Source organism: Budorcas taxicolor, chromosome 7 (assembly GCF_023091745.1).
Source record: "Budorcas taxicolor isolate Tak-1 chromosome 7, Takin1.1, whole genome shotgun sequence".
In the NCBI taxonomy this organism is placed as follows: Eukaryota; Metazoa; Chordata; class Mammalia; order Artiodactyla; family Bovidae; genus Budorcas; species Budorcas taxicolor.
The window spans coordinates 14,905,406-14,917,143 of NC_068916.1; the positions used below are offsets into that span (position 1 = coordinate 14,905,406).

Below are 11,738 nucleotides of genomic sequence, written 5' to 3' on the forward strand. Positions count from 1 at the left end.
CACGGGGGCTGATTTATTGTTCTATTTATTTATGTATTCAATTCCAGGGGCGTCACCCCGCATTTTCTACCCCTCCCCCAATAAAATTTTTATAAAGGACTCCGGCTCCATCTGCTTCAGTCTGCGATGGGGAAGCAATCCAGGGTTTGAATCCCAGCCCTGCCGGTTGCTGATTCAAAAAAACCTTTTGGCTTTTGAGGACCTACTACATGTCAGGCACGGTCCAAGCCACCTTCTCATGCCTAGACCTGGAGTTTGCTCTCCATGCCGTTTCCTGCCCTTCCTAGACCCTTGGGCCAGGGTGGGGACCTTGCGCCTTCCTCCCTTTCAGCCGCTTATCTCTTCCGCCCAGCGCTGCCTTCTAATCCGGCTGATGTTTGGGGGTGGGAGCTACATGAGCTTTCCCCCAGGCCCGGTTCCGAGCAGAGCTGAGCCTGCCTTCCTTGGATGGGTGGAGGCCCTTCCCAGGGGTCTAGGCACCGCCAGTCCCCAATGCCCTGCAGGGATGGGTAAACAAATCTGTGTCTGTGAGTGTCAGCCTCTGGGATGTCCCTCCTATTACAGAGGCCACCCCTGCCCCACCCTCAAGGCCTCCTTCATCCTGTGCCATCCGTAGTGGAGTTTACCCCTAACCTGTCTTTCAGTATTTTATTTTTTTATTTATTGGCTGCACCCGCAGCAGGTGGGATCTTAGTTCCCCGACAGGAATCAAACCCACGCCCTCTGCATTGGAAGGCGGAGTCTTAAGCACTGGACCACTGGGACGTCCCCCAACGTGCCTTTCATCGACTTGGCCATCGTGATTCAGAAGAGACACAGAGGGTACCAGCCGCGTGCCCCATCCCCCACAGCACACCACCAGCCATCCCCCTCACCCTCCGCAGCAGCAGGAGAGAACAGCTGTGCCTCCGCGGCCCCGTTTCCTCCTCCCTGAAAAGCAGGAACACAGAGCTGCCAGAAGGAAGCAGGCCTGGACAGCTCCAGCTCCACAGGCCGGCCGCTCCACCCCAAAATTTCAGGAGAAAAGGTGAGAGCAGGAAACGGGGGCACCAGAGGCCAAGCCAGTGCTGGGTGCCAGGTACAGAAGGCGACAAGGCCCAAGCGAGGTGCCATCCCTGCTGTACCCCCTCCTTTATTCACCTCTCTCTGCCCTCACCCGAGTCCTCAAGGTTTCCGGAGTCCCACAGAGTCCTCCCTGCCACAGGGCTTTGGCTCATGTTATTGCCTCGGCCTCAGGTGTCCTCACCTCAAATAGTCCCCGTAGCTGGTTCCTTACCATCAGGTCTCTACACAAAGGTCACATGCTCAGAGAGGCCTTCCCTGCGAACATGGTATCATCCCCAACTCCTCACCTCCTTATGTACTTTATTTTCTTATTCTTTCTTTATGGCTGGGCTGGGTCTTTGTTGCTTTGCACTGGCTTTCTCTAGTTGCCGCGAGCATGGGTACTCTTCGTTGTTGTGTGTGACCTTATTTTGGGGTCTTCCCTTGTGACTCAGTGGTAAAGAATCTGCCTGCAATGCAGGAGCCACAGGTTCCATCCCTGGGTCCGGTAGATCCCCTCAAGGAGGGCGTGGCAACCCACTCCAGTATTCTTTACCTGGAGAATCCCGCGGACAGAGGAGCCTGTCGGGCTATACAGTCCATGGGGTCACAAAGAGTCGGACACAACTGACGTGACTTAGCACGCACGCACCTTCTTATTGCCGAGCACAGGGCAGACTTCTGTTGCTGCGGCTCCTGGACTCTGAAGCACAGGCTCAGGAGTTGTGGCCCGTGGGCTTAATTACTCTGCAGCATGTGGGATTTTCCCAGATCAGGGACGGAACCTGTTTCTCCTTCATTGGCAGGTGAATCCTTTACTCCTGAGCCACCAGGGAAGCCCTCTTTTTCTAATTCTGTTAATTTGGCTGTGCCAGATCTTAGTTGCAGCATGTGGGATCTCGTTTCCTGATTAAGGATCAAACTCAGGCCCCCTGCATTGGAAGGGCAGAGTTAATCACTGGACCACCAGGAAGTTCCACTTTATTTTTCTCTGTAGCATGATCACTATTTGACATTCTATTAGTCCTCACTGAATATTTGCTTACTATCATTCTAGAATATTGGCTTTGCTAGAGCAGGGATCCTTGTTCTATTCCCAACTGAGTGCCCCCTAGGGCCCTGGCACACAATACTTGCTCCATAAACACTGACTTAGTGGATACGACTTGGTGGATACAGCCAGCCAGGGGTTTGGAGACACACAAAATGAGACCCTTGTGTGCTGTATCTATCCCTCAAGAGCTTCTCCGTGCTGGGCACTGGTGGTGGGGTGGGGAACTCATGGTCAAGAACACAGAGGTGGTGAGCTTGGATCTCTGAAGTCATGGTCCAGTAGGGGAGATGAATGTGGACGAAACAACCCTGGACCAGTACAGAAGGGAAACATTTAATTAAAATTTTTAATTATTTTTGGCTGCACCACGTGGCTTGTGGGATCTTTGTTCCCCAACCAGGGATTGAACCTGCACCCCCTGTAGTGGAAGCACAGAGTCCTAACCACTGGACCAGGGAAGTCCTGAGAGGTGAAGCTTCCGAACCGCTTACAATCTCCCCAGTTTCTAAGAGGGAGATGCGTTCTAAGAAGCTGAACTAGAGCCTAATGTGGGGTGGGAGGGGTGTCCATTTTAGGCTGGATGCTCAAGGCAGGCTTCTCTGAAGATGTGGTGTCCGAGCAGAGCACCCTCCCCTGCAGCCTGCAAAGGATAAGGTGGCAGCTACAGGAGAGGTGCGGGAGGGCACGCGGAGCCGAGGGAAGGCAGGACGGGGTGAGTCAGGGATCTGAGGGCTGAGCATCCTGCCCCAGGCCTTCTCCACAGGCTCAGTCAGGAGAGACAAAGGGGGTCTCAGAGGGGCTTACCTTCCCTCTGAGGCCAAGCAGGCCTCACTCACCCTCCCACAGCAGGGACCATCCCGCCCATCCTTGACACGCCCCTCCCTTCCTTTCTTCCCTCCCTCCTCCCTTCCGAGTAGTGGGGGCCTGTACGTCCTAGCGACAGGGGCAGAGCTCCATGTCTCTCCCGTGTGGCGTTTGGCTTCAGGCTAGGGACACCCTTCGGTGGGGTCAGAGAGAACATGAAAGGGGGACGGGCCACAGAGGTGTGCGGAAGGAGGCAGGAAGGGGACATTCTGCAGGCAGTGGTGGGGCTGCAAGATGAAGGGCCCACTTGAGTCCATGTGTGTCTGTACTGCGCGTGTGTGTCCTGTGTCTATCAACATATGTGTCTTCTCGGTAGACGTGTGTGTCGTTCTGTTCTGTGTGTGGTCTGTGTCTGATGAGCGACAGCACGCGTGTGTCTGCTGATGTATCTCCGGTGTGTTTTGATGTACCTGCCAGCCTGTGTGTCTGTCTTGGGTTTTTAAAAAAAAAGAATTTTTTTTTTAAGTTTTGGTTGCAGTGCACGGCATGCAGGATCTTAGTTCTCTGGCCGGGGACTGAACCTTTGCCTCCTGCATGGGGACCACAGAGTTTTCACCACTGGACTGCCAGGGAAGTCCTTGTGTCTGTCTGTCTGAATGTGCTGCCTCTGGGTGTGCTGGCAGTTGCCCTCTATGGGATGTTGTAACAAAGGTGACTGTCTTGTGGGGCAGGAGGCTGATAGCTGTTTGGATGACTGTCTGGGTCCCTTGGAAAACCCAGTGAAAAAACCCCTCCCCCACATTCCCAGGCCAGGGGAGAGGCAGGTGAGGGCGCGCAAGGTGGGGTCCCAAAGTTACAGTGCCCCTTCTGAACAGATCTATTCTTTATTGTCACTTCTATTAACAATATGAGTGTCAGTGCTGACAGCAGTTCCTGAGGGGGGTGCTCAGCCAAGCCTGATTGAAGCAGGAGCCAAAGAGGGGGCTAGTGACCCCCCCAACCAGGAGCTCTGGGGCCTTGAGGCCTGGGTCTTCCATCTGAGGTCTCTGCATGGGGAGGGGGTGGAGAGGAGGTAGGCTGGACCCCTCTAGACTCAGGCTCTTCCCCCTAGGAGGAATTCAGCCCATATTCCCCATGGAGAAACTGAGGCAGGACAGGCTCGGCTGAGTGAGGAAGGTCTTACCCTTCCTGAGCTGAGGCTGGGTGGGGGCCCAGGGACACCCCACATCTGCCACATAGCTTCTTGGGCTGCACATTTTTCCTGGGCACCAGCCAGCAGCTAGAGCACCGGGTGCCATATTTCTTGTACCTGGGATGGGGGTGCAAGAAACCAACATTCAGCAGGCAGGGGGAGCCCAGAAACCGCCACGAGAGAGGCACGTTCCCAGAGGTGGGTGTTTTCCCAATACCCCATGCTGTCTAAGTGCGGACTCAAGTGAGGACCCCACCCCCAACCCCTCGTCCATTTTGAGGACCTGATGCCACAAGCGTTGCAGAGAGGGGTACCATCCTCAGCATCTCTCCACAGAGGGGTCCTCTTGGTCTTACAGGAAGCACAGCAGCGGGGCGCTGAAAGGGCAGAGGCCAAAGGGCAGGGGTCAGAGGCCAAGAGCCTGAGCTCCGGAGACCTGTGTGGGATGGGCCTTTTGTGTATATGTCGGTGGGAGGGGGCTCTCTGTGAAAGCCACCCCACCACACTCCCAGCCAGCCCCAGATCTAAGACAGACGGAAAGCCAGGAAGGGAGACAGATGGCAAAGCTCAGCAGAGGAGGAAGCCGGGGGTGGGGGTGACTCAGCTTGAGTGGATGGGGGATGCTGCGACTGCTCCTGGATGGGTCTAAATAGGGAAGCGGGATGGGGAGAAAGATAAGGAAGAAAAGAAAATGCTGCCCCCTTCACCTTTCCCCAGTATTTATAGCTCTTAAGTCTCCAGGACTCACCCAGGGCCTCGCTGCCTCCCGGGTTGGCCTCTGGGCCTCTGGAAGGGCCTGGAGTGGGAGACCCTGGAGAGCGGCTGCTGCAGGCCAGGCTGGGGAGTAGACAGGGCATTAGCACAGAGGGTCTGGATCCTGCCCCAGACAGCCCCCAAATTTAAGATTTTTAAATGATATGTATTTATTTAGTTTTGGGCTACACCGTGGCTTGTGGGATCTTAGTTCCCCAACCAGGATAGAACCCATGCCTTCAGCAATGAAAGCGCAGAGTCTCAGCCACAGGACTGCCAGGGAGTTCCCCCAAATGAAGATTTACTATCAAGGCATCTGGCACTGTCCCCTCTCCCCCAACCAAGGGGGCATCTGATGTCTGAAAGGCCTGGCCCTGCCCCTCATGAGTAATCATAAACATAATAATCTGAGGAGACAGTAAGCCTATGGCCAGCTTTGTCAGGTTGAAAACTCAATTCTCCCTTGTCCTTGCTGTGTGACAAGGGATTTCAACCTCTGTGCCTCAGTTTCTGCATCTGTAAAGTGGGCTTCACAAGGCCTCAGCGAGTCCATACACACCAAGTGCTGTTACCTCTGTGGCTAATGTCACGTCTGACAAACGGTAGCTATTATCATTGCAGGAAAAACTAACAGAAGCAGCAGCCCCCAGGTATGTTGAGGCCATTTCACTAGGAGAAGACTCTGGCTCAGTCCTGGATTTGACTGGCTCGTAGCAGAAAGGACAGGAACAGGCATCAGCCTGAGGTCTCGCTCAGAGATGAGGCTGTTTGGACTTTCCTGGCAGTCCAGTGGTTAAAACTCTGCGCACCCAATGGAGGGGGGTGAGTGTTCCACCCTTAGTCAGGGAACTAAGATCTGACAGGCCAAAAAAAGTTTTTAAAAAATATAAATAAATAAATAAAGGAGAAAGGCAGTTACAGAGATGAGGCCATTTGTAATGCAGGCCTGGGGTGGTAGTCCATAAGCAAATGCCTGGAAGCACCTCCCTACCCCCCAGCACTATTATTATTGTTTAGTTGCTGAGTCCTCTCTCCAACTCTTCTTGACCCCATGGACTATAGCCTGCCAGACTCCTTTATCCATGGAATTTCCCAGGCAAAAGAATACTGAAGCAGGTTGCTATTTCCTTCTCCAGAGGATCTTCCCCACCCAGGGATCAAACCCACATCTCCTGCGTTGGCAGGTGGATTCTTTACCACTGAGCCACTAGGGAAGGCCCACTGCTCTTGTTACTACTTGCATAAAGGGTGCCCTTGCCCAGGCCAGCTCCTACCTGTAACTGGGTATAATCTGTAGGCTGGAATCCGGCTTTATCTGAAACTTCAGGGTCACCCCCTCAAAGAGAGGGTCCACTTTTTCGGCACCCCGCTGGGGGTTTGACTGCTTCCGGGGCCTCCTCCGTGGTTGGGCTGGAGAAGTCGAGGGAGCCCGTGGGGGCCCCAGGTTGGGGCTCTGCTGGCTGACTGGGGTCAGCATGTTCTCGGCATCCTTGGCCAGAGGTAGGGGTCCCAGGGCCTTCGGCTCCCAGTAGGGCCCCAGGGCCTGGGTGTCCCAGGGGGTCTGGGCCAGCTCCTCTGCTGTCTCTTGGAGGAAGCGCAGGGCAGTGACCGAGTCTTGGTGTGCAGGCCAGAAGGACCTGGGGACAATGGCCGGTGTGGTCACCCCCTTCCGTGGGCGGCAACTACGAGGGTCTCAAAGACATGGAGCAAGAACTGCACAGTCTCTGACCCCCATATGACCCCCCAATATCCCTGGGGATCAGGATCTCGTCCTTGCAAGTACCAGTAACTAACATTTTGACCCCTCAGTAACCCTAGGAACCAGAGATCATGACCCATTGGCCACTGGGCCAGGTGGGGGGAAGGGCTGCTCGTGTACACACCTGCCACTGGGTCTGAAGCATCCTGGGGTTCTTGGTGCCTGCCGGATCGGGGGTTCCGGGGACGGCTCGGGGTTCAGGCAGGGCGGCGCTAGCAGCTCTCGCAGCATGGCGAAGTCCGGGGCTGCCTCGGCCTCCATTGCGTCCTAGCCCAACCCCCCTTCCCAAATCTCGCCTGGCCCCGCCCACGCCGGGCCCACTTGATGAGCCCCACCTGCGTGGGGGGGCGCTTCTGGCTGAGGGTGCAAGGGGCTCCACCTGGGGGGGCGGGGGGTGGGGCCAGTAGAATTGGGCGCCTCTAGCGGGTGATGTTGGGCACGGGCTTCCAAGACTCCACCCTCAGGCCCGCCTGGGTCCCTCTCTCCCTTCCGGCTCTGCTCAGACTATGTGATTACCCCTTGTGGCCAAGGGCTGCCTGGGGCCCTCCAAATCCCTCCGCGACGGCGGGGCGGGGCCTTGCCATGCTGATCCTCTGGCTCACGGAACCTCTCCTTCAGACCTCTCTGCCTCAGTTTCCCGCTGGCCCATCACCGCCGTGGTAGGGGAAAGCTGGGGAGGTCTGGAAGATGCAGCTGTAGATCCCAGAGCCTGCACCCACCCCCACCAACCCCAAGGACGCTCAAGATGCCAGATATCTGTGAGACAGTTTTATTATCGCTCCAATTAGATTCCACCCCTATCCACACCCGCATTCTCAGGAGCTTGGCTGAGGCGGCCCCATTAGGGGCCCTGGCCCCACCAGAGCTGGGACATGGGATCTCTCTGAAGCAAAGGTTTTGACTTTCTGGGTGCTTCCGCCATCTCTCCGATCTGTCCGCGCTCTGGGCTGGGCTGGCATCTTGGCTGTGTTCTTCCAGTCCTGGCCCTGGGGCCGTCAGTGTCTGGACCGTCCAGCTGCCCGTGTCAGTGGGGCTTGGGGACGTGGCCGTCCACATAGAAGTTCCTGGTGATCTTGGGCAGGGTGAATTCGGCCCCTTCCAGCTCAGGAGTCAGGACGATCTGGCAGCCCAGCCGGGAGTTCTCTTGGAGGAGAGGGGCCATATCCAGCATGTCGTCCTCCCTGGAGTAAAAGGCGGCAGTAGTTGTTAATGGATCCAGGGTTAGGGGCCAGAAGGGAAGCTCTCCCGCCAGCAGCAGGAGGGGAGAGAAAAGCTGGGGCTGCCCTCTGCTATGGCCTGGGTGGATCCCGGAATGCCGAGGCTCAGCAACCAAGCCTTCCAGCTCAGAGCTGGGAGGGGCCACCCTGCTCACCTCTCATCAGGAGGTGGCAGAAGGTCCAGGTGGTCTTCACTCACATACACGTGGCAGGTGGAGCACGCCAAGGAAGCTTCACAGGCCCCTGGGAGCGGCAAGTGAGGGACCGTTGGTGAGGGACCGTTCTTGGGCAAGCGCCATTCAGAGAAGGGCTTAAAAAAAAAATCCCTTTGTTTCTTATTTTTTCGGGGGTGGGGTAGGGAGCTACACCCTGAGGCTTGTGGGATCTTAGTTCCCGATCAGTGACCAAACCCAGGTCTATGGCAATGAAAACAATTGGACTCCGGAGGAATCTGGTGAATCTCTTTGTTTCACCGTGTGACTCTCATTTCTTCCTCCCAGGCCTGCAGGCCCACTCTGTGCATCCTCCACCCTTGTCACTGACTTGGCTGACTGTTGCTGATCTGCACACAGGTTTTGCAAACGGACTTCAGGGTTCCCCCCAAACTCTCCAGCAGGCTGATGACCAGGCTGGGTACCTGGCACCATTAACGAGGGTGGACTGGACTTCAGTGTAGCTGAGAGGGGACAGGCCAGACAGGTTCCCTGTAGTCTGTGAACCCTTGCTGTGACCCTGCCACTTTGCTGGGCTGCCCTGATGCTCCTGAAGGAGGGACTGACTCACTCAGCATCTAGTGCTGCAGCAGGAGAAGGGGTCAGGAAATAAAGGGGTGAAAGGCACAGAGTCGAGGGTTTCCTGCTTCCCCCGGACACATTCCCAAGCTTCTGACTGAGCACTGGGCACTGTGCTTCTGGATAATGTCCTCTTCCAAAGGGTTTTCATAGCTAGAATAAAATCCAAACTCGTTACCTCAGTCCTTGAGATTCTCCCACCTCACTGCACTCACCTACTTCAGCCACCCCAGCCCCCTCGCTCAATTCCTCCATGCCGAGCTCAGCCCCTACCACAGGACCTTTGCACTTGGCATACTCTTGATCTGGGATGCTCTTCTCTCCAGTCTTTCCATAGCTAGGTCCTTTTTGTCTTGGGGGCACTACTCAGTTGTCCTCCAAGTTCCCATCTCCTATTTCTTGTCCTTCCCCCAACTCTTGTTATCTCTAAAAATTTCTGGACAGCATTTATCACAATCTGAAGTTACCACCATCATTTCTGGGTTTTCCTGTGCTCCGTCAACCTGCCTCTTTTCTCTGCATTCAGCACTGAGCCTGGGAGGTTGTAGATGCCTCGAGAGATACTTGTTCTAAGTAAACAGGACAGAATTCTCCTTCCTCTTCCAGACAGGTCGGACCATGAGGGTGGAGCTGCAAGACAGCTTTCTGACCCAGCAGACCCTCCCTCGTGGGCTGCAGTGACTAACTTGCCCACCTTCCTGTCTGGAGAAACAGTCTGGGCCTCAAAACTCAAGTCATCCCCAGGTGTCTTTCTCAGCCCTCTCTCCCAGCTCGTTAACGTACTTACCACATGAGACAGAGATAAACCTAATACCATCATTCCAACTACTCACTGCACACCAACCACATGCCAGGTATTACACACATGAAATCTGCTTAATCTTCACAGCAACCCAGTGAGATAGGAACTAAATTATCCTACTTTATAGATGAGGAGGCTGAAAGATGGTAAGTAACTTGCTCAGGGTCACACAGCTGGCAACAGAAAAATCTGAACACAGGCCACATGCTTCAAAAACCCATGTTCTAATCTTTGTCATGAACTGCCAGCCACTGGATTCCAGAACAGAACTTAAGGTAGGTCTGCTAGGACTGCCCCCAATTCATCCCCCTCCCCCAACCATTGTCTAATGATTAAATCAGCTCCTTATTATAAACACCGGGGCTTCTCAGGTGGTGCAGTGGTAAAGAATCCGCCTGCCAATGCAGGAGATGCAAGAGATGTGGGTTTGATCCCTGGGTCAGGAAAATCCTCTGGAGTAGGAAATGGCAACCCACTCCAGTATTCTTGCCTGCAAAATTCCATGGATAGAGGAGTCCATGGGGTTGCAAAGAGTCCAACACAACTAAGCATGTACTCATGCCACGCATACATCCATACACCCAACACTATATACTTTTGAAAAGACCACTCTCCTAGTCGCTCATGATATAATTACATGTTTATGCATGGGATTATTGTCCCTATTAGGCTGAAACTGGTGTGAAATGACAAGGGCCTTATCTGCTTTTCTACATTGCTACCTGGCACACAGTATGTGTTCAATATTCACAGAAGAGTAGCACAGATTAGTGGCTAAGATAGGCTGGGTTTGAATCTAGTTTTGCCACTTACTTGACCTTGGACCAGGTCTGCTCAACCTGAGGCTCAGTTTCCTCACCTATAAAACAGGGTAACATGCTCGCCTATTGCATAATGTTGTCATGAAATAGATTCAATCAGTCAAAATGTGGTAAGGGGCTTAAAGTAACGTCTGCTATTATTATCCTTCCTTTAGCAAATACTGGTTTAATACCTGTTACATCTAAATACCATGACAGGCAACAGATGAGTGTGAACAGGAAAACACAGTTTCTGACTTCATTTTTGGGGAGAAACGACAAAGAAGGAAACCAAACAATGAGAAGTGCTATGCAGACACTACAGCACGCTGATAAGGACAGTTCCTGGGGCGTGGGGACTGCAGCCGGGCCGAGAGGGACACGATTGTCGGGAAGATGACATCTACAGCAAGACCTGAAGGATGATGAGCCAGAAGGTCTGGTGGGAAAGCACTTTCGATGGAACACCAAACGCAAGGCCCTGAGGCAGGCATGAACTTGGCTATTTGAGGAACAGCAAGCAAGTCAGTGTGGCTAGAAGAGAGGAAGGAAAAAGGAAGAAAATACAAGGTCCTGGCAGGCAGGAGTTTTAGGAACCTCTACTAAAGGCTCAATAAATAACTGCTGAATGAATAAAGATTAAGAGAGCAGGGGATGAGACCTGGTGAGGAGTCTGAAGTTAACCATGCTGGGTGGGAAGCCGTGCAAGATTAAGTAGTGGAGAATCCTATCTGACTTGTGAGTTTTTTAAACGAATGAATAAAGATATCTCCAATTCCCTATGCCCGGCTCCCACCTTCCAGATCCAACCCATGGCGCTGGGCCAGGTGGAGAACATTGTCCCCGACTCTGCCGCTCACCGGAATCCGTTGGCCTGACCTGTCCACGAACACCACGTTCACCCTGGGGACAGATGAGAGTGCAGATGCCTCAACTGGATGATGGGCGCAGGGGCCAGGTGGAATATAGGCTTAGGAACTCATGTTTGGGGTTTGACGGGACATGGAAATAGGGTGATGCAGAAGGGGGGACACAGGGATGAGGCTGTACGGCAACGTGGGGACCGGAGGAACCCCGTGCTATTATTAACGGGGGGACTTGGCTCCCACACTCACACGTCCCCGGGCCGCTCGGGGCCGCCGGCTTCTTCCTCCCCCGCCGGGCGCGAGCCTGGAAAACACGGTTGGGTGAGCTGCCGTGCCCGGCACAGCTGGCGTACGATGGGTTAACGATGCCCACCCGAGGCTCCCCAGGTACCTGTCGCCCGGAATTTCCTGGCTATCGCTGGCGCCGCCGCCTCCCCGGACCCCCAAAAGCCTCCAGGTCGGCTCCACCAGGCACCCCTGGCAGCCCGCAGCAGGAACCCAGCATTCACACCTCCCCAGGCCACGGAGGCGGCCATGACAGGCACCACGTGACCAGAGACTAAGCATGCGCCTTGGCGCGTTTAGAAGCGACGGCCCTGTAATTACCCGAATACAAGCGCCTTTTCTTTTTTTTGGCGTCGCTGCACGGGAAGTAG

At 54.5% G+C, this 11,738-nt stretch overlaps 2 protein-coding genes across 2 annotated transcripts; both read right to left on the bottom strand.

Moving 5' to 3' along the window:
- Positions 1-4,081: 4,081 nt before the first annotated feature.
- Positions 4,082-6,867, bottom strand: ZGLP1 (zinc finger GATA like protein 1). Its single transcript, XM_052642779.1, has 5 exons — positions 6,731-6,867; positions 6,122-6,484; positions 4,843-4,931; positions 4,378-4,471; positions 4,082-4,211 (listed from the first exon to the last, which is right to left on the bottom strand). The coding sequence occupies exons 1-5, from the start codon at positions 6,865-6,867 to the stop codon at positions 4,082-4,084; spliced, it is 813 nt and encodes a 270-aa protein (XP_052498739.1).
- A 492-nt stretch (positions 6,868-7,359) lies between these two features.
- FDX2 (ferredoxin 2) lies at positions 7,360-11,621 on the bottom strand. Its single transcript, XM_052643699.1, has 5 exons — positions 11,474-11,621; positions 11,332-11,386; positions 11,013-11,119; positions 7,979-8,066; positions 7,360-7,787 (listed from the first exon to the last, which is right to left on the bottom strand). The coding sequence occupies exons 1-5, from the start codon at positions 11,616-11,618 to the stop codon at positions 7,631-7,633; spliced, it is 552 nt and encodes a 183-aa protein (XP_052499659.1). The 5' UTR covers positions 11,619-11,621; the 3' UTR covers positions 7,360-7,630.
- Between the last annotated feature and the right edge of the window lie 117 nt (positions 11,622-11,738).